This window comes from Pelecanus crispus, chromosome 4, assembly GCF_030463565.1.
Source record: "Pelecanus crispus isolate bPelCri1 chromosome 4, bPelCri1.pri, whole genome shotgun sequence".
In the NCBI taxonomy this organism is placed as follows: domain Eukaryota; kingdom Metazoa; phylum Chordata; class Aves; order Pelecaniformes; family Pelecanidae; genus Pelecanus; species Pelecanus crispus.
The window spans coordinates 59,773,059-59,799,809 of record NC_134646.1 but is presented as its reverse complement, the minus strand read 5'-3'; the positions used below and the strand labels follow the sequence as shown (position 1 = coordinate 59,799,809).

General features: G+C 37.0%; 1 protein-coding gene across 1 annotated transcript in view; it reads right to left on the bottom strand.

The window, feature by feature from the left end:
• The window catches only part of ATP8A1 (ATPase phospholipid transporting 8A1), a 99,738-nt gene that overhangs the window by 38,503 nt on the left and 34,484 nt on the right, over positions 1-26,751 (bottom strand). The window contains exons 14-20 of the mRNA XM_075708716.1: positions 25,617-25,701; positions 21,847-21,986; positions 19,822-19,960; positions 18,483-18,547; positions 11,075-11,247; positions 2,521-2,704; positions 2,303-2,413 (exon numbers count right to left, since the gene is read on the bottom strand). Coding sequence (XP_075564831.1) covers positions 2,303-2,413; positions 2,521-2,704; positions 11,075-11,247; positions 18,483-18,547; positions 19,822-19,960; positions 21,847-21,986; positions 25,617-25,701 — 897 coding nt within the window. The remainder of the gene's footprint in view (positions 1-2,302; positions 2,414-2,520; positions 2,705-11,074; positions 11,248-18,482; positions 18,548-19,821; positions 19,961-21,846; positions 21,987-25,616; positions 25,702-26,751) is intronic.

Genomic DNA, 26,751 nt, shown 5'->3' with positions numbered 1-26,751 from the left:
TTACATTAAATGGAATCTATTACATTGCTTGTTTGATTAGTACTGAGCAGACATTTAAAAATATAATATGCGTCTATTAAGTATTTTTAGTTATTGTCAGCTAATAAAAGGAAACTTGTTTAAAGCAACTTCCAGACATGCCTTTCATAGTATTATTTTCTAAACTCCAAGACAGAGGAGGCGTGGCCACAAAAGCTTCACAGACATTTTCCTGATGTAGCATTTCTGCATATTAAGCAGCAGCTTACAAATACTCATTGAGCTCTCTGCTCCCACGCCTGATCCGTACAAAAAACTGAAAAGAGAGATTCAAGACTGGCAGTTGTCCTTTCTAGAGACATTCAGTGATGAATTTCTGCCCATTCACTCACAGTATTGACATGGGCTATTAACATCTGTGAAAGTTTTCTGAGCTGACAAATGTTGGGTATGCAGGAATTCAAGCAGAAGTCATCTTGTCTTCCAGAGAAGGTGTATATGGTAAAATGCTTGGATGCATTATATATAAAGGGTCATAACCCATATAAAAATCATCTCTTTGCCCTTCCATCCGCTCAGGAGGCAGAGATTACCTCTTCTAGTCTTTTGTATTTTTAGACTATGATCTCTTTACCTTGCATTTAACTTTCTTTCACAAAGAATGCAAACAGTGGGATATTTATATCTGATTTAAGTTATACAGTTACAATGTGTTTAGAGGTGACAATGACAGAAAATTAAGAAAAATAAGGTAGTATCTTCTAAAGCCCAACTTTGTATGTTTTCTATAAACACAAAGTATACATTAATACTATTTCTTCAAATACTTCAAGAGCAACTGCTAATCAGTACTTCTGGAAGTCTGATCATTAATCAGATATTTAGATATATATTTTGAAATGCAGGATCTAAAGTCTGCCATCACTTCTAAAGCAAAAAAGAATCTGTAATGGATTTGCTTTTTCTATGGCTTCCTACTTTATGTTTTTCTAAACAGGCTACACACTTGTTACTACTTAGACTGAAATCTATTTATGTTAATAACACAATAAAAAGGAAAAAAGGAAAATTTAGAAAATGTAAAAAATATGCTAAGAAAAATGCATACTTTTTGGCTACAACACTTGTACATAAAAAGATGTTTAAAGTATTTTCAAATATTGCAACATTGTATGATCACATAAGTAAATATCAAAATCGGAAATATTAACCTAATGTTTACACCAGGTCTAACAGAAATAAGGCATTCTTTCAGTAAAAACTGGATACATACTGTGCAAGTTTAAGATATTAATTTGAAAATATATTAAAAAAAACTAAGAAAGTTTTAAGAATAACTGTTAACCCCATTAATGTAAAAATACAGAAGACTGATATAAAACTTATTTTGTGGTCAATCTTTGCAGCAACTTAAATTTTTTTCCCCACATTTTTAACCCAAAGTATCATTGTGACTATCAAGTTTGAATAAATTAAAAACATAATTACTAGATACATATTTAGTTATAAGAAAGCAAGCAACTGTTGAAAGAAAAAGAGGAACAGTAAATGAAGGGGGGAGAGAAAAAAAAATTAAAAATCTGTTTAAAAATATGTTCAAAATTTTAAGGTTGCCATGTGGTCATGAAGGTCATGAAAACTATAGCTACACATGCTGTCTTAACCATACCTGCCAATCAACACACATTTATTACAACACAGTCCTCTCATACATTTTTTCACAAGACTCCAGTCTCCTTAAAATCCCAGGTGAGAAAACTAGGTCAGCTACCTTCAGGAAAGTATCCCTGTTTGTGAACTAGAGCCTAAGGAGGCATGGTTAACCCATCAACAAGTGAAAGGTATGCAACAGTGGAAGTAAACATGTATGTAAAAACCTTAAGCACTGTTCTGAACAGCAACAGCCCTGCAGTTCAACAGTGACCTGAAAAAGGGCTTCAGATTGCAAAGTGGAGAGTTACTGACACCAGCTCAAAGAGCTTAAGCACATACATCTCTTGGTAAATTTAAAGCTACTTGTAACTGTATTCCTTAAATACTGTAATGATGTTATAGATACAGAATTTTAATAAGCTAGCAGTATTATGCAACCCAAACATTCAGTACTACTATTCAGTATGTATTTTTAAGACAATTGGGTCTTTTAAAGTAAAAAAAAAAAATTACTCTAACATTAATCAGTTTATTACAAAGCAAGATTCAGTACCAGTAAGTGTTTAACGACAGTTTAAATGCTTCTTTAAAACCATATATAATAATCAAAAGCTCAAAATAATAAAGTTTTTACTTTCAAGAAGTAACATTTACTGTATTGTAAAATTACCTCAATAATATAAAGGACTATATTCTTGTAGAAACAATACAAGATGCATTTAGCTACTCTGTTATAATTCCAGGCTCCATGAACCAACAACAAGTTCTTCAAATACTTGAACTGCAAAAAATGAAAAATGAACAAACATACAATCAGAACATGCATACACCAATATTAATCTGATATTAAACTACTTTATTGTAGTAGTTTACAGTGTAATGACTTACCTGAGCAATTGAGTAGTCTGAAGAATTAGCAGCCTGTAGACCTTCATTCCCACTAATACCAACACCAACATGTGCTGTTTGTATCATACTAACATCATTTGCTCCATCACCAATTGCTAGAGTTACTACCTTAACTTGTTTTTTAACCATTTCTACAACTTCAGACTTTTGAAGTGGTGATACCCTAAGGAGTAACAGAAAGAAAAAGGTTTAATACAGGACTTCCAAGTGAATGTACTTTCAAAACACACTTTATATTCTGTGAAAAGGTAATAACAACAGGCCAACTGTTGTCCTGGTCAGTGACACGGTCTTGTTATTGCCCTGTAGGCTATATGCTAAAAGCACATTCCCAGCGAAATTCACAGAAACCTTGGATTTGTTGAAGCAAGATGTTAATACGACTGGAGAGACATAGGTCAAACAGCAGTGGGCCCCTAAAACAGAATAATGGAAGAAACCCCAAACACTGCCACTACCAGTATTAACTTAAAACAATTGCAGATTTTGGCATATTTTGTTGTATGCTTTTTATTTTCCTCTCTGTTTAGGTATGTATTTTAGAAACAAACAACAAGATATTTAAGACACAGATGTCAAAGCAAACAGGAACAAACAGACAGACTGGACTACCACTATGTTAACATAGCCTACACTGCTAAATTAGAGGAAGCAACTTTGAACATTGACTTGATCCTCCACTTTGTTTAACTGCTGGTAACTTCTCCTTTGTTCTTTTCAGGACTGTTGCAATTGTCTGTCATTAAGAAAACGCCTGTCCACAGTTGAGGGGGCAAATTATTCCAGGGATGACTCAAAAGCTCTGTTGATGAAACTATATCAGTTTTGGCTCCATCTACCACTCTGTGTGTCACATGTGTACCTTCCATTTCATGTTGTAAAAGTTCTACTCTGTATGCTGAAATTCAGTCCTTGTCGTTTTTGAGACAACATAACTGAAAATAATATACAGAAATTATGTGCTAGGACAGGTATGTTTCACAGGGCAAGGAAGGGGAGGAGCAAACCCTAAGCAGTGTGGCAATCCACTTGCTTCCTGGCACTGGACTCAAGGATCAAACCCTGTCCCTCTTGTTTCATGGTACAAACAGAAACAAGAAGAAATGTAAAAAGCTCTGTGAGTCTGTCTCCCCGTCCCCGCCGCCCCTCCCATTCACTGCTTCCTACAAAGAGAGCAATTCTGGTACCAAAGCATGACTCCTGCTGTGGAGCTGGGGATGTGCAGCTGGTGAAGAACTGTCCTTTCCTCATCTATCTTTCCAGCTTTCCAGACAAACTCATTCTAGATGCCTCCATGCAAAAAGTAGACATGGATAAGTATACTGACACCAAAAAACAGGGGAAAAACTTATGCTTATAATTCATTTCCTACAAGTCTTCTATATGCACAGTCATGGCAATAACTCCTCTGGTACCATAAGCTTCTGGAACTTTGCAATTTGGGCTGTGAAAGATCGCCCTGCAGTGACAAAATTTCAGGGTTAAGGATATAGGGATGTTCATAACCTGACTTAACTCTTCCAGGTCAAAAAATAAAATAAAACCACAGAAATATACAAGAAACTAAGAATACAAATTTTGAGGAATAAATTTGCAAAGGAAAAGCACAAAAGAGCAGTTACTTCTAAATAATGTTCCTTCCTGAACACGCTCTGTATACTGCTGCTCACTGGGATACTGCCAAGTACCATGGACTGTGTAGTTCATGAGTACAGTTCTCACCTGAATCAAGGCTGCTGTATGGCACTCACAGGCTCAGTAAGAAAAAGAAACGTTACCACCAGACACCAAAAATTCAGCTGTATTATGGCACCTGTGCAGTCCTAAAGTTCCTCACAAAAGATCCTGCAAGCTGAAGGTCCCAAAGGCACCATTCTCATAAGTATGTGAATACCGGAAAGCTTCATAATACTTGAGAAAATTATACTGTTGTATTATTAATGAGATTCCTGATGGGCAAATCCTTTCTAGACTGAAGAATTACAGCTCAAACAATTCTATCAAATCTGGTAAGTGAATGTGGCAAAAAAATACTGTCCTATTTATATTGATTGATTTTTAAGATCAGAAAACCAGTGCTGATGAGGGCAATAATAAAAACAAGCCACCTACAAAAGAAACAAAATCTTTCCAACTATATACATTAGCCAAATTATTTTTCAGTACATGCATAATAAAATGTTCCTGTCTGCCCACTGATCTCTGGCATTACAGTCAAGGCTGAATGATTTGCTTGTCTTGACACTGGACAGACTGACATTACAGGTTAAAATGCATTGCTCTCTATTTGGACCAAACTTTTAATCCATAATTCAATTCCAGAGGAAAAGTTTTCTTTTTCAACTGGTTGTATAACTTTCCTCCTCACACCTCCTCCTGTCCCCGCTCAAGAACCCCAGAAACAGAACACCCCCCCCATCTCTTTCCAAATAAAGAAGAGATACTAAGTTCTCCACATTCAACACTAAGTTTTTACAGTTAAAGAACACTGAAGAACCAATTACATTCTTTCCATTAAGTCCACAGATACTAACAGCAATGCTTGGCCATTGCTTTTTCTAGGTATCTGTAATCTCTACAACAGCTACCAAAACCAAAACCAACAAGCAATTACATGATTGCTGAAGCTAATGGCCATGCCAGCTACCTTCCATTCTGCCTGAATAGGAATGCAATTAGAAAACAACTTTTTTTTCTTTTTAAAAGAAAACAGATAGCATAACAAAATCCAATGTTCACATGACAGATAAGGTATAAACTTAAAAAAAGGAAACCAAAGTTTTTCTTAGAATTGACAGCTGAGGCTGGTGACTGGTTTCGTGGTGTTCATTGAAAAAGTAAATGTAGCAGTGGTGAAAAAGTTCAGAAAAAACCCAAATCTCTGACATCACACTGCTGATATCCGTTATCCATTTCCTTTATTAACAAATCCAAGTTACAAAGATTTGAGAAAAAGCTAACTAATAAGGGCAAAAGTAGAAACAGTCTTTGAGAAATTTTGATCCATATGTCCTTTAGAAATGCAAATTTCACCAAACCAACATTAATTTCCTATGAAAAGAAAGCCCTTTCCCACTAAAATAAAAGCTATTTAAGTTTTTACCCCAACTAAGGTTGATCATGATTATTCTGAAACACAGCTTAAAACTGCAGGAGAAAACCAAGGTTTTTTAGACATGCTTTTTGTGTCCTGAAACACACATTTATACATGTAACATCCATGAAGAATTAAGTTTTGTCTAAACCAGTAAATTACAGTAACAATCACAATTCTTTCTAGTTAAAACTTACACAACGTTTCTGAAACTCAGACTACTTGAAAGCTGAAAAAGGATCCCAAACTATTCCTGGTGGGGGATGTCAACTTACCAAGCATATTAGAAAGAACTGTTTTAAAACATCAAATTTTAAGCAGACATGATTTAAAAAAAAAATTGAGATATCATGATCTGTGTTCCTGCGTATATATATAGCCAGGTATATTTATATATATATAAATCCTGTATATATATAGCCAGATATGCAACTTCTGAAATTAAAGCACACTATCTCTTCCATAAATTCATTAATATTACATTTGAAGCATATTTGTTATTTATTTAACTATAATCCTCCTTGTCTTTTGTAGAATGACATCTTATGTATGCATCATAATCACACAACTTCACTATACACCATACTTTCAACAGTATCAATTTATTAATTCAGTCCGTATCATCAAGGTACTCCTTTTACTATGAAACAGACTCATACTTGATTCAATTTCAGTGTCACAGAAGGAATACGAAGGAGTAGTATGAGGTCCATAGCTCATTTGGAAAAGAAAAAAAGAAGATATTTTCCATTTTTCTCTAGCACATGTCAGTATTTTTCAATTTACCTACCCTATAAAGTTATAGGAAAAAAAAAAATGTTTCAACAACTAGATTAAACCTCAACATTAGATTACTGAGTTCCCAGTATAGGGGTACACTAATGGTGGTTGCCTTGCTTTCCTAGACAGTGTTGTGAAGGGGAACTGGGTACATGGTATCTACACTCGTCTTTGCTCATGTACAATACTCTAACTACCACTGGGTTCCAGTAACATCCTTGTAGCTCTTCTGGTTCTCCTCTCCATTTGCCAGAGGACACATTCTCCTGGTTCACCTTTGGGTGATGCTCCATCAGCTGAAAAAAATTCCCAATCCTACTCTGTGCCAATTAAGTAAAATTTCTTAAGCTTTAAGTGCAATAAATCAGAGAAAAAAGGTTGCATAAAATTTAATTGTGTGATTTTTCCAAAGCAAAAAATAAAGGAGTGAAAAATAATACAGCCTTGGATTGAAGGTAGCTATCTAATCACTTTATTCAGCAGCCTCCACAACTGATGCTATCAGACTTTTGGAAAAGGTACTTGGGATGAGTACAGCCTTGTGGTGAACTTGGCATGAAAGCTTCTGGGCAACAACCCTTCAGAAAAATTCTATAATTGATAAGTATATCAAAAAGCATTTCTATGATCTTTTGTTACATGTTTTATTTGAAGTCTGCTGATGAGTATTGCATCAAGACTCACTACAGCCAGCTTCTGTAGAAGATTCCTGACCGGCGAACTTCTTTTTCACCTTTTTAACTTTCCAGGAACAGCGGCTTATTTCCCTTTCAGACAATGTTATAGGGGCAGTTGGAAGATGGCACTTACTCTCATTGCCTGGTGCATCAAGTTCAGGATGTATAAAAAATATCTTTTGTTCATTTTGTTCACGCTTAGCTGTACATTTTTACTACAGAATAATCTATTTAACATTCTTGCACACATTACTCTGAAGCCAATACAGAGTTGGAAATGAGTTCCTCAAAGTCTTTAAGCCAAACATCTGCTTGGAATTAATAACATACACAGATTTTTGAAGTGAAATGTCTACTGAATATTTGTCAGCTTCATGTGTGTTATGGCTAGTCTTAGGAAGAATCCATTGGTAATAAATGCTTCTAAAGAAGTGAATGCAGCCTGAAACTTCAAAGAAAGTGATGTAATTTGTACTTTTAAAACAAAGGTGTGGTTAAAATGTTTACTGCCTTTATATGGATGGAGAAAAGGTCTACATTTTCATTTAGTCAGGACAATATATACTTGAAGTGATTTACCTTAATTAAAAATTACCATTTTAAAACTTTTTATTTTCAAGCTCACAAACAAGGAAATCAAATTTTTGTTACTAAAGATGGAGCATTAACAGAAATAAATATTTTGATAGAATTTTGACTTTTGTGAAGCATGTGATATTAAAAAAGCACATACTGAACCAGTGAGTGTAACAAGCAAATATTTTAGTTTTAAACCTGCAGCCAATTTTTAAACAACCACAAAATGTCAGAGCATATACCTAGACATGTATTGAAACCAGCTGACCTAAGCATATTATGGAAACGCAGAAATGGCAGAGAGAATGCTACTAGAACAGAAACTTTAATTCTGCACTTTTTGTTGTTTCATCACAAAAAGACTACCACTAGAAGACAGCTATATATACAGAATATCCTTCAATGGTTCTACAGTTCAACAGAAATGGCAATATTGTCTCTTCAAATGGCATAAAGCATATTTTCAAATCAAGGAAAGAGAAGAAAAAGAAACAGTTTTGAAAGAGCAGTTCCACATGCATCTCCTGCTTGTTACTTACTATACTGAGCAAAACTGGATCCAGTAGAACAAGCACAAAGCTCCAACTTGCCTGTCAGAAAGACTACTGCTGCTAGAAAAATGTTTATACACAGTATAAACTGTGTATCAGTGTAAGATCTCAGTTTAAAAGACAGTAAGACCTTAGTTTGAAATTCAGAGTGTTTCATGCTGGAACATGGCTACAAAGCTAAACCATAAAAAAAAATTAATAAAAAGAATCACTTGATGGCATAACATACTGCTTGACAGAAAGGACAGGAAGACTACAAACCAGGTGTTTATTTGGATACTATAACCTCATTTGCTTTTCCCTCTCCTTTTGCAAGGCAGAAAAATAGCTCCATTTTGAACACCTGTTTTTCAGATGAATCTACTTTATCTTAATGGAACATTATTAAATTCTCTACCTGAACACAAGAGCCTTCCATGTATTTATCTTAATCGAAAGCTGACAATCTATTAAGGTGTATTTACAACAGTTTTCACATCTGTACACACCATGTCTCTACCTTCAGGTAGATAACAGGATAGGCAATAATGAGGTAGTAGGCAGTAAGCTTATATAATTTACAGAAAGAAGATTTGAATTTGTTAAGAAGTGATGCTGAATTCTAAGAATTATTTTGTTCTTGTACAAAATCCAGGCAGACCTCCTTTTTTCTAAAGCAATTATTATCAGACACAGCATCCTATTTAAATACGGAATTAGACATAACTTGAACACACAGACAATCCTAAAAATGTCAGTACATTAATTTTGAGAACTTGAATTTGTGACACTGTCGTATATTGAGAAACAGCAAGCTATAGGGAGTCTAGAACAGCTTGAATACCTTGTTTCTGAGTTAACTTTTCCTGTTTTAATATAGGGAACAGCTTTTTCCATGGTACTACAAAGGTCAAAAGAGTGAAAAATACTCTGAGAACATTAACTGGCTATCCTTGTAATAGTTACCTCAGACACTGATGAAAATAACAGTGATTTCCAGTTCTGGAATGTTTGATTGCATTTCCAATACAGATATCGTACCTGTGCTGCCAATGGTCTTGTTAAGAAAAGTCCTTGCTTCTGCTTTTTGACAGATTAATCACTTGGCCTAAACCAAGTTCTTTAAACATTGACAGGACCAGTTCTTGTTTATCTAGCTACCAAGCATTCAACTTCCCTTTTCATTTTCAGTGCACCCTCAGCAAGTTTTCAGATGACACCAAGCTGAGTGGTGCGGTTGACACGCCAGAAGGACGAGATGTCATCCAAAGGGACCTGGACAAGCTGGAGAGGTGGGCCTCTGTGAAACTCATGAGGTTCAACAAGGCCAAGTGCAAGGTCCTGCACCTGGGACGGGGCAACCCCCGGTATCAGTACAGGTTGGGGGATGAAGAGATTGAGAGCAGCCCTGCAGAGAAGGACTTGGGGGTGCTGGTGGATGAAAAGCTGGACATGAGCCGGCAATGTGCGCTTGCAGCCCAGAAAGCCAACCATATCCTGGGCTGCATTCTGCCCCTCTACTCTGCTCTGGTGAGACCTCACCTGCAGTACTGCGTCCAGCTCTGGGGCCCTCAGCACAAGAAGGACATGGACCTGCTGCAGCGGGTCCAGAGGAGGGCCACAAAAATGACCCGAGGGCTGGAGCACCTCTCCTATGAGGCCAGGCTGAGAGAGTTGGGGTTGTTCAGCCTAGAGAAGAGAAGGCTGTGAGGAGACCTTATTGCAAGCTTCTAATACTTAAAAGGGGCCTATAGGAAAGATGGGGAGAATCTTTTTAGCAAAGCTTGTTGTGACAGGACAAGGAATAATGGATTTAAACTGAAGAAGAATAGATTTAGACTAGACATAAGAAAGAAATTTTTTACAATGAGGGTGGTGAAGCACTGGAACAGGTTGCCCAGAGAGGTATTGGAGGCCCCATCCCTGGCAACATTCAAGGTCAGGTTGGACGGGGCTCTGAGCAGCCTGATCTGGTTAAAGCTGTCCCTGCTCACTGCAGGGGGGTTGGGCTAGGTGACCTCTAAAGGTCCCTTCCAACCCAAAGCATTCTAGGATTCTATGATTCAATCATTGAAATGTAGAAAAGGTGATGTACTGCTTAGATGTTTTTGTGTTTGATGCCATAAAAATGCAAGAAGGCCCCAAAACACATAACCTATCACTTATACAGTCCTGTGTATTCCTTCCTTAATAGAAAACTGGAAATATTAAAAGGCAAGCCAACCTGCTTTCATATTGCATACATTTAAAGAAAGCAGATATTTAATTTTCTTTGATCTGGAAAAAGTTCCCTTGTTACGGTAAGCTTACAGCTCTACTATCTGATGCTTACAGAAAAGGATGAACGGTCTGATTGTATAAAAGAACCCCAAAACTATAAGGAATAACAGTAATTTAAAAAAGGTGTTTCTGTCAGCTTCAGGAAATAAAAATCACCCAGAGTAGTACCTTTAACTTTTCTGTGCACTTCTTACGCAGTGTAATCCACGGCTTACAGAAAAGCAGAGATATGAGAGATACAAAATCCTGCCCGCAGAGGAAGCTCTACAAAAGAATCCAGATGTGCTAAACCCTGTAGTTAACTGTAGTATCAATTTAAGGTTAAGACCAGTGTCTCAGTCTTGCTGAGACTGCCCTTGATGGATAACAAATCACTTTTCTGGGTTTGACAGGTACACTCTACAGACTGCTCCACAGAAATACTTTGCTAGAATAACTGTGTTTCATAACTTGAGCTACTGAAGTTTTTTTTTTTTTTAAATTATATTTCATGGTTGGATGTCATGGATATGTGTATTTTCTCTGAAATAAAATCAGTTTCTTAATTTTTATGTGTCAGTAAAAATTCTGTAGAGAAAGAATAATGTAAACCTTACCTGCAACAAATAACAGCTTTACATGACAAAGCCAAATCCAGGAAATATTGTCTTACTCCAAATGTCAAAGCATACTTCAGAGATTTACCATCAATGATGAGAGCAAAATCATTTTCCTTCCTTAAAGCATCTCCAAGAGTACTGCAATGGTGGCTAAGCGTCTCTCTTGTTCCCTGTTGCATAAAAAAATTGTGTCCATTATTTTTAATTCCTACTATTCTTAAGTCCAAATTTTTTTTTTCAGTGTGATCAGAAACACTGGCATGTAATTTTCTGAGGAAATTACTTTTTGATTATGCTATCAAATAGACAGTATAAAATGAAAAAAGTATTTGCAACAGCTGTACTAATTAAAAACAGTATTTAGGGTTGCTCTCACACTCTACCAAAAAAAAAAAAAGGTATATAAGTTATGGTGAAACTTTTAATGCTCTTTGAATGGCAACAATAGTTGCATAAAAGTTTGCTAAAAGATATTATTAAATAAGTTTTCTATATACCTATGCAAAAGAAAATTCACATATATATATAGATACCAGAAGAAATAATTTGTGTTCACTATTATATAAAATGGTCCTAAATGTTTAAAAAAAAGTAAAAGAAACATCAGAGATAATTCATAATTTAAGTCATGCACTATAATGGGTAATTCTAACTATCATATTAAATTTATATTTTAAAATAAGCCTGCAACAACTACATGTTATATAAGGGATCATATTTTGTATTTTTCAGTTGCTAAGGGCAGTTTGAATCACACCCACACAAGTCACTATTCCCTGATGCAATACCGAGAACTTCAGATTATATTCAGTAGACAATACATTCTTCTGTATTTATGCAGCAGGACTTCATAGCCTGCTTTGGGGAGGTCACTAATATCTAGTTAGTTACAGTACAGCTTCACCATAGAGTGTCATGAAGAAGAAAAAAATTGCTTGCTGCATTTCTTTCTTTTTGAGTGGCCTTCATAGAGCTACAACATACTCTTCTATTGTTTCCTGCTTCACAGCCCAGAAGTAAGAAGCGTCTTAGAGGAGAAAGGAAGATGAAAACAAAACTTCTGCTTATAAAATACTGAATTTGGAAACCAGTAACATCCTATGACAACATTGTTCCTATATTTTTCTACAAGTTTAACAACCAAATAATTGTGCTACTTCAGTGATGTCAGGCATATGTAAATAAAATTTGGTCTAACCACCTGAAAATAAAACACCAAGAAGTAATTACAAATCTCAAAACCCTCCGAAATGGAAGGTATTGGTTTGCCTTTCCCACCCAACTTACTCCTCCCAGTTCCACACACTGTTGTCCATGGTTTTTGCCTACTTTGCTTCCACTGGCCTTCTAAAGATTTACTGGTTTATCTAAAAGGAGATTAGGCTATTGGGGAATTCTGCAATTCAGGTTTCCTGGTTCTCCCCGCATAGAAACTGCAAGGAAAATGAGGTGCCACTGTTTAAAATTACATGTTAGAAAGTCTTTAAAATGACGATAACTTCAGTAACTATTTGTCGTGGTTTAAGCCCAGTTGACAACTAAGCACCACAGAGCCGCTCGCTCACCCTCCTCCCCTGCACCCCCCACCGGTGGGATGGGGGAAAGAATCGGAAAAACAAGGAAGCCCCATGGGTTCAGTTAAAGGCAGTTTAAAAGGACAGCAGAGGAAAAGAAAGCAATAATAATAATAGTGAGAAAAGAATATACAAGTGATGCATAATGCAATTGCTCACCACCCACTGACCAATGCCCAGCCAGTCCCCAAGCGGTGATTGCTGCCCTCCAGCCAACTCCCCCCAAGTTTATATTGGGGCACAGGGGAGGTCCCTGATGACTGGAGGCTTGCCAATGTGACGCCCATCTACAAGAAGGGCTGGAAGGAGGACCCAGGGAACTACAGGCCTGTCAGCCTGACCTCGGTGCCGGGAAAGATTATGGAGTGGTTCATCTTGAGTGAGCTTAACAGGCATGTGCAGGTCAACCAGGAGATCAGGCCCAGCCAGCACGGGTTCATGAAAGGCAGGTCCTGCTTGACCAACCTGATCTCCTTCTATGACCTGGTGACCTGCCTGGTGGATGAAGGAAAGGCTGTGGACATCATCTACCTGGACTTCAGCAAAGCCTTCGACACTGTGTCCCATAGCATTCTCCTTGGGAAGCTGGCAGCTCATGGCTTGGACGGGCGTACTCTTCGCTGGGTAAAAAACTGGCTGGGTGGCCGAGCCCAGAGAGTTGTGGTGAACAGAGTTAAGTCCAGTTGGCAGCCAGTCATGAGCAGTGTTCCCCAGGGCTCTGTTTTGGGGCCAACCTTGTTTAATATCTTTATCAATGATCTGGATGAGGGGATTGAGTGTGCCCTCAGTAAGTTTGCAGATGACAGCAAGTTGGGTGGGAGTGTCGATCTGCTGGAGGGTAAGATGGCCCTGCAGAGGGACCTGGACAGGCTGGACCAATGGGCCGAGGCCAACTGGATGAGGTTTAACAAGGCCAACTGCCAGGTCCTGCACTTCGGGCACAACAACCCCATGCAACGCTACAGGCTTGGGGAAGAGTGCCTGGAAAGCTGCCTGGCTGAAAAGGACCTGGGGGTGTTGGTTGACAGCCGGCTGAACATGAGCCAGCAGTGTGCCCAGGTAGCCAAGAAGGCCAACAGCATTCTGGCTTGTATCAGGAATAGTGTGGCCGGCAGGAGCAGGGAGGTGATTGTCCCCCTGTATTCGGCGCTGGTGAGGCCACACCTGGAATACTGTGTCCAGTTTTGGGCACCTCAATACAAGAAAGACATTGAGGTGCTGGAGTGTGTCCAGAGAAGGGCAACGAAGCTGATGAAGGATCTGGAGCACAGGCCTTATGAGGAGCCGCTGAGGGAACTGGGGTTGTTTAGTCTGGAGAAGAGGAGACTGAGGGGAGACCTTACTGCTCTCTACAACTACCTGAAAGGAGGCTGTAGTGAGATGGGTGTTGGTCTCTTCTCCCAAGTAGATAACAATAGGACAAGAGGAAATGGGCTCAAGCTGCGCCAGGGGAGGTTTAGATTGAATATTAGGAAAACTTTCTTCATGGAAAGGGTAGTCAGGCATTGGAACAGGCTGCCCAGAGAGGTGGTGGAGTTACCATCCCTGGAAGTGTTCAAAAAACGGGTAGACATGGCACTTTGTGACACAGTTTAGTGGGCATGGTGGTGTTGGGTTGATATTTGGAGTGATGATCTTAGAGGTCCTTCCCAATCTTAATGTATTCCTAGTTTTTACTTTCATTATAAATGATCCAGCCACCAAGCCAGAAGGCATGGGGTTGCTACTCTACTCTTAATTGGTTTAGTGGCGGACTTGGTAATATTAGGTTAATGGTTGGACTGGATGATCTTAAAGGTCTTTTCCAACCTAAACGATTCTATGATACTATATATGGAGCATGACATCATATGGTATGGAATAGCCCTTTGGGGAGTTTGGGTCAGTTGTCCTGGCTGTGCCCCCTCCCAGCTTCTTGTGCACCTGGCAGAGCATGGGAAGCTGAAAAGTCCTTGACTAGCATAAGCAGTACTTAGCAACAACTAAAACATCAGTGTGTTATCAACATTATTCACATACTAAATCCAAAACACAACACTATACCAGCTATTAGGAAGAAAATTAACTCTATCCCAGCCAAAACCAGGACACTATTTTCCACAGCATCTTCTCTGATTAAGAAATATTGCAAGATAAAGAAAGTATAAATTTCTCTCACCCCTGTGGACTATTTAGCTTCTGACAATTTAAGCAATACAAGATCCTGAAACTTCGTATTCCTCTCATCCATTGTTTCTTCTCATACATGCAGTATAAACTCTTCTGTTTAAATCGACCTTAATTTTTTTATCACAAACAGACATGCTATCAGGTAGCTCCAGGCATGCTACATATAAAAACAAACAAAAAACTCCCCAAGACAATACAAAACACTGACCCCAACGGTAAAGCTGTCATATTTAAAATCCCTTTGTGGGCTTACATGTAGTTCTATGCTGATATCCAGTGCCTTAAATTAAAAGCACTATCAAAATGTCCCTTATTTACTTCTACACTGTTTCCATTAAATATTTCTCAGTGAAATTGAATGGTAATCAAACTATTTTCTAGTTACAGTTTAAGTATTATTAAGTTCACAGTTCAAAGAATAAAGCTATGTTATGATTTCTGTCTATGATTAACAGTACAATACTGAAATTTAGCAGTCCATTAGGTTAACATGAAGGCAAAACAAAATGCGGTGTTCTTTTATACAACTGTAAGAACTTACTAACAAAACCACATTTTGTTTGTGAAGCTAAGCAGATGTTCATGGGAATGGAGCCTCAAAACAAATAATGTTGCAAAAAATAGAGATATCTAAATGCTTCCTGGAAGTCTTTCCAGTTCTATACCAGCCAATGCTAACTGGGGAGTGGGATTTGGGGTATTTTTAATTCCATGAATAAGGGTATTGGTTCATACAAAAGAGGATCTCTTATTTCAGCAGAGCTGGGATACAGTCTTAACAAATATATATATATTTTTCACTCTAACTTCCTCTGTCTTGCATGCTAAAGTCATAATAATGACTGAAATGAGAAGGTATTTGTTTTGTTAAATCTGTTTTACATGTCTAGGGACAGGGGACTCTGCCTGTCCCTGAAAGGATTATAGTTCAGTTAGCTCCTTTTCAGAAGGTGCCACTGGTATGCAACAGATACTATACTATTATTTTAACAGCAAGGGCAAGAAGCATCCCCTTACCGCCACTCTTTTTTCAGTACTGCGAAGAGTATGCAGACCAAGAGAAGCCAACCTTCCTAACTCCTATGAACATATCAACATCTTTATATAGCCAAGAGGCTATACCCACACCTTGCAGAGCCAAGGAGGACTGCCACAGAGCAACTCTTCTCAAACATCCTAAATACACAGGTCCCGCTACACTGGGATTTCTTTCTTTGAGGTTTCATGGCTGCTCAATTCATCCTGTGCTGAGGGAACTGGGTTGTCCAGCAGCCCTCATGGGAGCACAGTTCCCCTGCAAGGTAAGACACAGTCCCAGTATGAGAGGTGGACCTATCCTGCTCAAAAGCCAAAGTTTCAGCCATATTCCGTAACAGACGATATTCCAACTAAGTATTACGGCCTCTTGCCAGCTGTTGTTGGCATACAGAAAGGAAAGAGGAATTGCATCCACCCTTGCAGCTGCACCGACTCAAGGTTCTGCAATCACAGCAGTCCCTCTCTCCATTTCCTGAGACCTGCTCCACTCCTCCACCAGAATTTTCTAAGCTGTTTTTGACTTAACCAGTTGCACTAGAAATGGAGACTGACATCTGATTCCAACCACACTAGCAAGCAAAAGGTAGGACACACAGTATACATTAATCAAACAGTGAAATGTGCACCATCAAACGAGGCGGAAAACTTGTAATGGAGTCTCGTGTTAAAATATTGGCATAGACCTCGGGGGGGTTTTTTTGTTTGTTTTTGAGCTGCCTCTTGCCCTCAAACTATCTGATTACTATATTTATCTGTTCCTGAAAAAACATGATTTATGTTACCAACACAGACAGATTTGCAAGCAACCAGTTTGCGTATGCAATTTCAGCTGCCATACGGTATCTGCATGCCCGTGTACTCTGAATGTACTTTGTGTGTGTAGGGAAAGGATATCTCAATCTCTACACACAATCTAGACACTTCAGTTTGAAACAGGAAGTACAGTGCAGTTATATCAGATACTATCTTTTATTCTTAAACTGTATTTATACAGATTTATTTTTAAAATATATTGCTTAATATATATTTATTCAACTTTTTAATCATCGCACCAGAAGTGATTAATGTGCAATGCTTGTTTAATGAGTTTTTATTGGACTCCTTTTAGTAGTTAAATAAAACTACCTCACTTTATTTCATTACATGTGAAGAAGTATACAAAGTAGTCTATCTTTTGCACTTCAAATCTATTAAGTGTTGCAGTAGTTCTGAAATCCAGCTGTCTGTGTAAATAACCTAAACATAAGACAGAAGTTCTCGCTTGCATTGGTTAATTTTTACTCAGGTTGAAGAGTGAAAAAACTCAAAAGCAAAGTTAAGGGCTTGAACCAAAAACCTTCCCTGCTTTTTCAACAAACAACAATCGCAATCTTTCAAAAGCTATCCAATGAACTAAACTAAGAAAAGAAAATTGCCTCTCTTCATTAATATCACAGCCTACTTGTGTCAAAAGTTGCTTACTGTATCAACAGACTCTGGTTCCGGACATTAAACAACAGCTTCTGCCTGTCCTGTTTTTGGGATTTTATTTTAAATTTTATCAACAAAAATATGTTGCTTGAAACAATTTATATTTGAAATATAGTCATCATGATTAAATTCATACCAATGATGAAAATCTGTTGTTCTAAATGAGTCAAAACATTTAAATAAGTACTGATTTAAAAAATAAGTAGTAAGTATTTTAATTCATGTTGCACCCTACTCCTACATGCTACCATGGAATCCTTCAGTTAAGGCACTCTTGCTGATTCTTATACTTTCTTTTCACTTTCTCTCCCTTTCTCTCCCTAAGTCCTATCTTGAGCAATCTGACCACAACACAGAGTAAGGTAAACTTCATTTCAGGGTTTCCTCCTGAAGCCTCCTGGACACTGAGTTTTCTCACTGAGGAAATTCTTCCATTTCTAAGTTCATTTAAGGCTGTCTTAGAGGGTGGTAAAAGGATTTAAGTTCCTTCCCCTCATGGGATTTTTCACTTAATATTGCATTCCTACCTTATCTAAAGAATCTCTTCTCTACAAAGCACTGTATACTTGCACGTTGGTAGTTTTAACCCTTACTCGTACTTCAACGTCTGATTACAATTTCAGTTGTTTAACCACACAGTAACAATTAATTTTTGGCAGATACTAAGTACTCTGTAAGAAACAGCATTAGAAAGGAACTTAGGATTAGTTTGTTTGGGCACCGCTAAGTGCCACTAGGAGCATGTGAAGCTCCTGGCCTTGTGCCTGCATGGATGGAGTCATTTTACTACATAGAATTTGTTTGCTCATCATTCTGAAGTTCATTTGTGTAGTAGCTACACTGTTGTTTTGGAAGCTGTAGACTAAGTTTCTAGTTATTCAGTAACATTTTGTCACAAAGACCGTATGGTCTTCCAGGTATGCCATACTAAAATTAACTGAGAAGATTAGAGAAACAAACAAAAAAGCAACCCCCCAAAACAAACAAACAAACCAACCCCCCCACCAAACCATGGTTTTAGCAGAATTTTCTGTGTTTGTCCAGATAAATAGATGTTCCAAGTTATTTTTTAGGCCACCTCCACCATGACGTCTGGATATTTTAAGCAGTAAAATAACGTTTCATTAACTGAAAACTTTGCAGATTTTACTTACATCAAGAGAGCCTTCATTTATAACAATTAGTCCCATGTTCTTTCTCAAAAGTTTACAGGAGTGACCTGTTAAAAACATTTTTGTTTTCAAAAATTTGTTCCACAAAATCCATTATAATATAACAAAGCAATTTTTTCTGTAAGAGAACTACAGACAAAATTAAAAATAAAACTCCCCCAGCTGAAATCAATGGTAAAAAAATTATACTGCATTCTATAATAATTAAGACATACAGGTACTAAGTCAGAACAGTCAGAATTTTCCTTGCTGCAACTTGCAACTGTTGTGCCTTATTCACAGAGGTGCTCAGCAGAAGGACAAGAAACATCTTTACAGGGAGTTACAGAAAACAGCAAACAGATCTCCCTTAGCCTTGTAAATTTTTGGATTGCAACTTGCTTTTCATACAAAATTTGCATATATACGTTGCCATTCTTTTCTTTTTTGATGCTTTAAACAGAACGTATGCTGTGTGCTAATGATGCAGGCTGCCTAGACAAATATATATCACCATTCTTAACAAAGTGAAAATACTGGTATTACGTGTATTGCCTCAAACCTGTAGGTACTAATGAAAATCACCTTAGATCAACTGTATAATGTGCATACAAAAGTTCTTTAAGATTAAAAATAGTAACAGTAATAAAAGGGATCCATATGACCAAAATAATGCTTACTTCTGGGCACATATCTAGGCTACTGGCAGAAGTGCTGATCCGCTCAACATGCAAATAATAATAAATCTTAAATGCAGCTTTCATGTATTACTATTTAAAAATACAGATTTATTACTGCTGAAATTAGTTAATTCATGATTCTTTTTCTTCCTCCTTTATAATAAAAGGAAAGAATAAAAGGAACCCTCAGATTGATGGTAAAGTTTATAATACTTTAATGCACAATCTATATTGTTTTGCTTTAGTTAAGATTATGGTCCCTACCAGCTTTCTTGGAAAGAAGGAAAAATACAGAAGGAAAGCTAAGAATACTCACATTTTCTTAGTATCATTCCCTCTCACTGTCAAAACCCAAACAATGTATTCTTTTTAATTCATTTTAGATGCTACAAAAAGCACAAATGCCTATTTTTTTCCCCCTCTCTACGATAACATGAATTTTTCTTGCTGTTACTGTTTTAACAGAGGAAGAATCCACCATTCCCCACTCTCCCCCTACCAGTGACTTAGGAAGTAAGTTAACATTTAAATTCTGGAATGCCATATATTATTATTATTATCTTCTACAAGACACCTTCCTGTTCTGAAAGTAGTTTTACTGTAGCAACTTCTATAATTTCTAAATCTGTAACAATGTCATCAACTAAATGCAAATATAATACCGATGTTAATGGCAGTCTCTTGTTTGTCACCAGTAAGTATCCAAATTTTTATGTCTGCTTTCATGAGTGTCTCTATGGTTTCAGGCACTTTGTCTTGTAGTTTATCTTCAATTGCTGTTGCTCCAAGCAGCTGAAGATTCTGTGAACATAAAATATTCAGTACATGCATTTTTTTCCGTTTAAATTCAGTTTTAATCTTGCTGTTTCTTTTGTTTAACTTTCCATATTTACAACAAGATTAATGTTCTCTAAATCAATTAATCAGATTTGGTATCAACTAATAAAGATCTTCCAGTTTATTCCTATGAGCTTTAAGTTAAATACCTATGTGGCTTGACAAACTGCACAGCATGACCACTGAAACTTCACCCAATTATTTACAAGCTCAGTAGCTTGGTTCAGCAACAGCTACTTTTTCCCTGAGGGGCATCTCTCTGATTTGAAGACTTAAGGAGCGCTATTATTACGTTTTCTCTCACTTGTAATGATTTCTCTTCACCTTGTGGAAAAAAAAAAAAACCAACAAACCCTGTCAATTCATCTTATCTTAAAACTATAATCTTGATTATGTTTGGTTTTAACTTCCCATGGAGAAAATCTGTAAGTTTTTTAGCGAGTACAGCTGTTTTTATATTTCATATTTCTGTACCTCTAGAACTAGCTAAAACCTTGTCAATGACACCATTATAAATCTAATAGTGTGCAACCCTGGTTGCAGCATGGCCTGCACACTACATACTGAGAAAGTACTTGGGCAGCTAACACAGAAATTTGTAATGGTAGCAGGGATGCCATGGCGTTAACAAAGTTATATACTTTAAAGACTGTCTTGTGCATGTCTGGATAAATTGCTCATCTATATAAACTGAAGTCCCACAAGTGACTGAAGCTATATACCCTCAGTCTTCTTTTTCATGAATTAAACACTGCAGGTTTTCGAGGCTCTGAATTTTAAGCAGTTTCATCAATGTAATCTCTCTTAACCTTTCCAAGGAAAAAAAACCCAAAACAAAACCCCCCAAAAAGTCATGTATCAAAACTTCAAGCAATATTGGTCTCATTAACTCCTTTTGCTTATACATTTAAAAGCCACGGGAACCTTCTTTGTTGAGGCAGTGAAGTCTAACTGCATACTTGGCTACTCCAGCAGCAGCGTTGCCAGAAACTCAAGGGAAGCGATTAAGGCTCTGCTCTTTGTGAGGCTGCATCTAGGTACTACCTCCCTTTCTGGGCCTTCAGTACAAGGGAGGTTGACAAAGTGGAGCCAGTCCAGCACAGGGACACAAAAATAGCTTGGGTCTTCGAGCACACTGTATTAAGAGTAGCTGAGGAAGCAGGATGAGTTTAACATGGGCAAAAGTAAGGCTAAGGGAGGGATTCCACAGCTGCCTTCTGCTAACTGAAGAGGGCTTGCAGAGAAGCCATCTTCCTGTAAGAGGTGCACGGTGAAAGGGCAAGAGGCAATAGTCACATTCTGCAGCAACATAAATTTTATTTCAGAAAAAGGGGGAAAGAATAGTTGAGCACTAAAAAAAAAGCTGCTTCCTGCAGCTGGGAAAACTCCCTCCTTGCAGATACTCAAAACTTCATCGAAGTGCTGGGCAAGCAAAATTAGCCCTGCTTTGAGCAGGGATTTGTGTCTAGATGACCTCCAGAAGTCCCTTCCAATCTTAACCACTCTATGGCTCTAAGATCAGTATGCAATGAAACAAATGTTGTTTGCCTGTTACTAACACTTTTTTTTACACAATGGAGGAACTCTCAGAAAAAAGCTTTCCAGTAGTTCAACTCAATACTTTCTGGCAAGGTTAGCTACTTGTTGCAAAAACTTTGTCAAATTAATCTTTCCTTCATTTTGATCAGCTAAAAGACTACATGACACAGCTGTCAGAATATTGCTAGATTTTTTTCTGTCTAAGCATTATTCCTCAATAATGATTCAGACTTCATAGTATATAAAACAAGGACATTAATTAGAAAACCACTCTTCTTGCCTCCCCTCCCACCCCAGAAAGCTACACATACTTTTTCAATTAGTTCATAGCTCTCCTCAAGTTTGAGTGCTCTGTTCTGTATAGCTGTAGAAGCACGGTGATAGACATCTAACCACTCTTGATAATCACTTTCTGAAATCTCAGCCACAGCAAAACACAGAGTTCTTAAGCCTAAAGAGAAAGCAGATAGTAAGTATGATCCAGTATTTGTTAGTCCTTTCCTTGATATGCCTGCAATGAGTAACTACTAAAAGCTGAATTTATTCTGTATTTTATGTATACTTATGCCAATTTTGAACTTACTGCTGCATGTCTTGAAGAACTGTTTAAAATATATATACAAAGCAAAAATCATATAAATAGCAATTTATTCAACAGAGTAACTCTTTCAAGGTAGCTGAATGTAATACAGGAAAAAAAATTTTACACAAGATTCAACTTATCTTAAACTGTAAACAAAACATGAAGCAATCCCAAATTACACTTGCTGAACAGTGTACATTAGATTTTTAGCAACATTAAAACTATAAGATTGAATTATATTTCTGAACAAAAATTTAAAAACTTGTGTTGCTGTGCTGAAAAGCAATAAAGTTAAAATATCTTAGCATAATGTTACAACTACCCTCTTCTTCATCCCTCCTCAATATTCTTAGGAAATTCTCAGCTGAAGTTTGAAATTTACCACCTAGAAGCTGACTTTGAATCTGCTCGGGTTTAATTTTCCCATCTCTCAGATTCCTTCAGCTTTCCAATGTGCCTTGTGTACAGGCAACATTTGGAGATTTTACTTAACAATCTTTGAGCTGGTTATACTTAACAGATTTTTTCCATCAGCAGAAACCTGAATTGAGCATCACAGTGAGAATTCAAGACTGCAAGATTACAAGAAACATCTATTTTTTTGACAACAGACACATCCGTTCAATTTAAGTAGCCAGGTGTGAATGTCCTAACAGTTCATTTCCATATATTATGAGATTCTTAGATTTCTAGAGGACGAAATTGGCATAACTCTCTATATACTGAGAAGAGCACTGCTCTAGCCAAATGATGTCTTATGAAGCCGCAATTTGCAGGCAGGCAGATTTAGGAGGCAGACAGGCAGGACCAATGTAGTTAGTGCCTTTGGCCTCTCCTCTAGGAGCACTGTAATCAGGGATAGCTAAATACAATCTTTCTTTGTTCACAGGTTTCTGCTGTCTACAGCTCAGCACCAGCAGCAATTTTGAAATGATCAAGAGGCTGGGCATGAAATAATACATACGTGTCTTAGATGTAAGACAGTAATTTAATACCCTCAGGATCAAAACCATGTGTAATCCTAGTATCTTAACAAGCGAACAGCATTAGGAACACAGCTTCTCACCATCTACACCTAAAGAATTAACTTAAGGCTAACAAATCAACTGTTTGCTTCCCCCCTGCCTCCCCACCCGTGTAATAACGATATGCTAGCAAGGTCCAAAGAAATAAATATGAGGTGAGGGGGAAGAAAAGAATTTATGACTGACTAATAATAATACTATTTTCACAATTCTTTCAAAGTATTTTATGCAGATGATAGAATGAAGAAATCAGGAATATCAGCAAACAAGTTTTTCAAGGCATTTGCTTTTTCTTTTTAAATCAGAGCCTAATTATTTCTTCTATTTTTAATTAAAAAAAAGATTTGTGGAAAACAAAATACCATGAAGTCTGCTTCTTAACAGACTGGAACAACAACACAGGAAAATTATACACTTTCTCTATTTATCCAAGCAGGCATTAACACTCAAGCTTAATAAATGCTTAAATATAAATGCCAGCCATGCTAACCACTTCATTTTTGAACAACACACCAAGAGCATGCAGCAAATGCCAAGGACATACTGTACTGCCACATGAAAGGATACACATGAGAAACTTTGCAACGTCATCAGCTGCAATTTAAATCTGATGCAAAAATAAATACAAATTTCTTTAATTGATTCCAGAGAGACACGTACTTAATTTTTTTTTTTAAAGATTGAATTTTATGCTTTTGAAAGGTTAGCAATTCACTCTTCTGAACAGTAAATCTTTTCATCTGTTGAAAAGAAGGGTACAAGAAGTACTTGAACAAACTTCTTAACACTAATATGTATGTACGGTGGTTTTAAAGTTGGGTGGAATTTTTCACTTTTTAATGTTGACTCATTCGGTCCAACCTGACTGCTAAGGAAAAAATGGTATCAGTTGTACCACTGATTTAATGAGAACAGTAATTAAGAATTGGACTGAAATTTTCATATTCACACAGGATAGCAGATATTGATCTATTTTTAACTTTTCTGTAACCAAATATATAGCCTTATGATCCAAACTAACTTCACATCTAAGTAACTTTTCCTTGACTAATTCTGGTTAGACCTTTATAGAACCCCAAACTGGCCAATCAGCTCATACACCCTTGGAGCTCATGAATCCAGTTGTATCTGAGGCCTCTTGTTGCACCATCAGCCAAATTTGTTTGGTTTTAGTTCTGATTTCAACTTTATTGTACAATTTATTATAACTTTGGTACTCTAAGATTATTTAAGGCTAACCAAATGTTTCCTGCAGAGATCTTGATATGGAAAACTAACAAAAGAAACAGATCTGTGTCTGCTGTCGCTGACAGAATCAAGAGACTGAAGGTGCCGACTACGATGCTAATCAAAATGCTAAGTTCCATTATAAACCAAAAAAAAAAGAAAGATTAGAGAAATCATATGTGTCACACACAGAAAAAGGATCTTTCCTGATACAAGAAGATTTGGCCAGACATCAGTTATCAAAAGGTAAGGATTGTATTTTAGAAGGAAAATATTTTAATAAAGTTTGCTTTCCAGTGTAAGCTTATTTCTTAAGACACATTAAAGATAATTTTAGTGTTCTACTAACTGTGTTAAAAAAATGAAGATGTAAAATAATTGCACTACTATAATTCTGCTTCCACCTCCTCTCTCCCAACTCATCAATAAATTAAAACACTATGATACTTCACAGTACAACTCTATAATCCTTTACTAAGATACCAGAAAGGGGGCATGGCATAGAACATCTAGGAACTGTGCTAGAAGAACTTACATAAAAGCAGAAACCTGCTTTCCTGCTCATGTCTATATTGTGGAATCCACTATTATTAAATAACTAACTGGCTGTTTGTATCAATCATCTTAACTTCACAGTCTTTTAAATTTTACTTACTATTCCTACTTCATGAATGCTCATGGAGGGGTCCCCCACCTTCAGCAACTGCTTTGTAAGAGTGTTTGTTAAAACAGCAGAGATACCAAAACCACACTATATGGAAAGCTATGATGCTGACAATTCCCCTTACTGTGACTGGTGACAGAAATAATGTAGCATAAAGTTACCTTAAAAGCACTACGCTAGTCGTTTCCAAGCATCTTCACTTTGGCTACTTCTTCCTGTGTGCCATCCCTACAGCATTCATTGTATGTGGGACACGAAAGTGGTCATGGGAAATGAGATCTTCACAGAAACAAACAACATGCAATGTGTGTGCTCACTGGAAAAATGTATTTTGTTTAAAAGACTTCACTGTGAACTGTGTGGGTGTTTTTTGGGTTTGTTTTTTTTTTTTTTTTGGTTAAGGGTGAACTTATTACTGAAACTTCTCAGGAAGAGGAAGATCTTTTTTGGGAGTCATTAGTAGAACATTAATTTTCAAACTTAACGTGACTAAAACATTACAGCAACATAAAATTGCAAAACTGAAAAGTTGAGCAGTAACTGAATTTCATATTTAGTTTTATATTGAACAGTATCACCCACCTTCTGTAGCAAACTGCTCTAGATGTTTTAAAGTGATTTCTTTGTATTTTGAACTTTCAGCAAGGCGGTCATAAATTACTGTATCCTACAAAACAAATAAAATGAACTCAGAACAAGTAAGAGAAAAATGAGTTTTTTTGTGTAGACAATACAAATCATGTAGGAAAACGGAAGAAAAATATGCAGCACTGTATTAATTTATTTCAGCATCAAAAATGAATAGAAGTAATTTTATTTCAGAGGAAGGAAAAAAGGACATTCCAAATCCCCAGATTCTCAAAATTTACAAATTCTGCTATGATGCAGTTTTTCTTTCCTACATATTTTGCTGTTATTTCCCTTCATTTTAAAAAGCGCTGCATCTTCCTTTGACTTGCCACGTGAATTTATTTCAATCTCCTAAAATGCTGTCTTCCTCTTTAATATTAAGCCCACAAGATAAAAATAGTATTTCATAATTGCCATTCTCAGGTTCTTGTAGCCAGCTTGATATACAGAATATCAATGACAGCTTCTTCTCTCCACTTGAGAAGATACAGAACGGACATTTATATTCAACCAACTTCATTTTTTTAAACCATTCAGGAACTGGATTTGCATCCCCCCCCAAACTTGACTTAAGATACAGAACAAGAACTAATGAGCAACTCTGCCATTCCCAGATACATTAAGGTATGATTAAGATATCTTCCCATAGATCTTGTTTTCAGGAAAATTTACTTCTGGCATACCATCAGTGGTAGGTTAAAACTCCTATCTAGTCACTTATGCTAGATTACTATTTCTACCTAGTGATTCATGCTCAGCTACTCCAGCAAGTAACTAATAGATTAAACCATATATTCATCCATTTTCTTGGAGCACAGAAGGAAGTAATTAATAGGAAGCATAAAGGTATTAGTCCAGTACAAAGAATAGGATGAACAGGTCTGTCATATCTTCATAGGCAGTTAGTAAAAAAAGACATTAACTAGTTCATCACATTAAACAGCTACATAGTAAAATGATGTAAATTGAAAAAGGCACCAACATTCCTTCTTCCACATTTTCAGCGTTTGACTGCAGTTGTAACAACCTTTTGCTCTCGTATTTGTATTGGTAGCACATGTTCTTTGATACAGTGAAAACAGAGTAA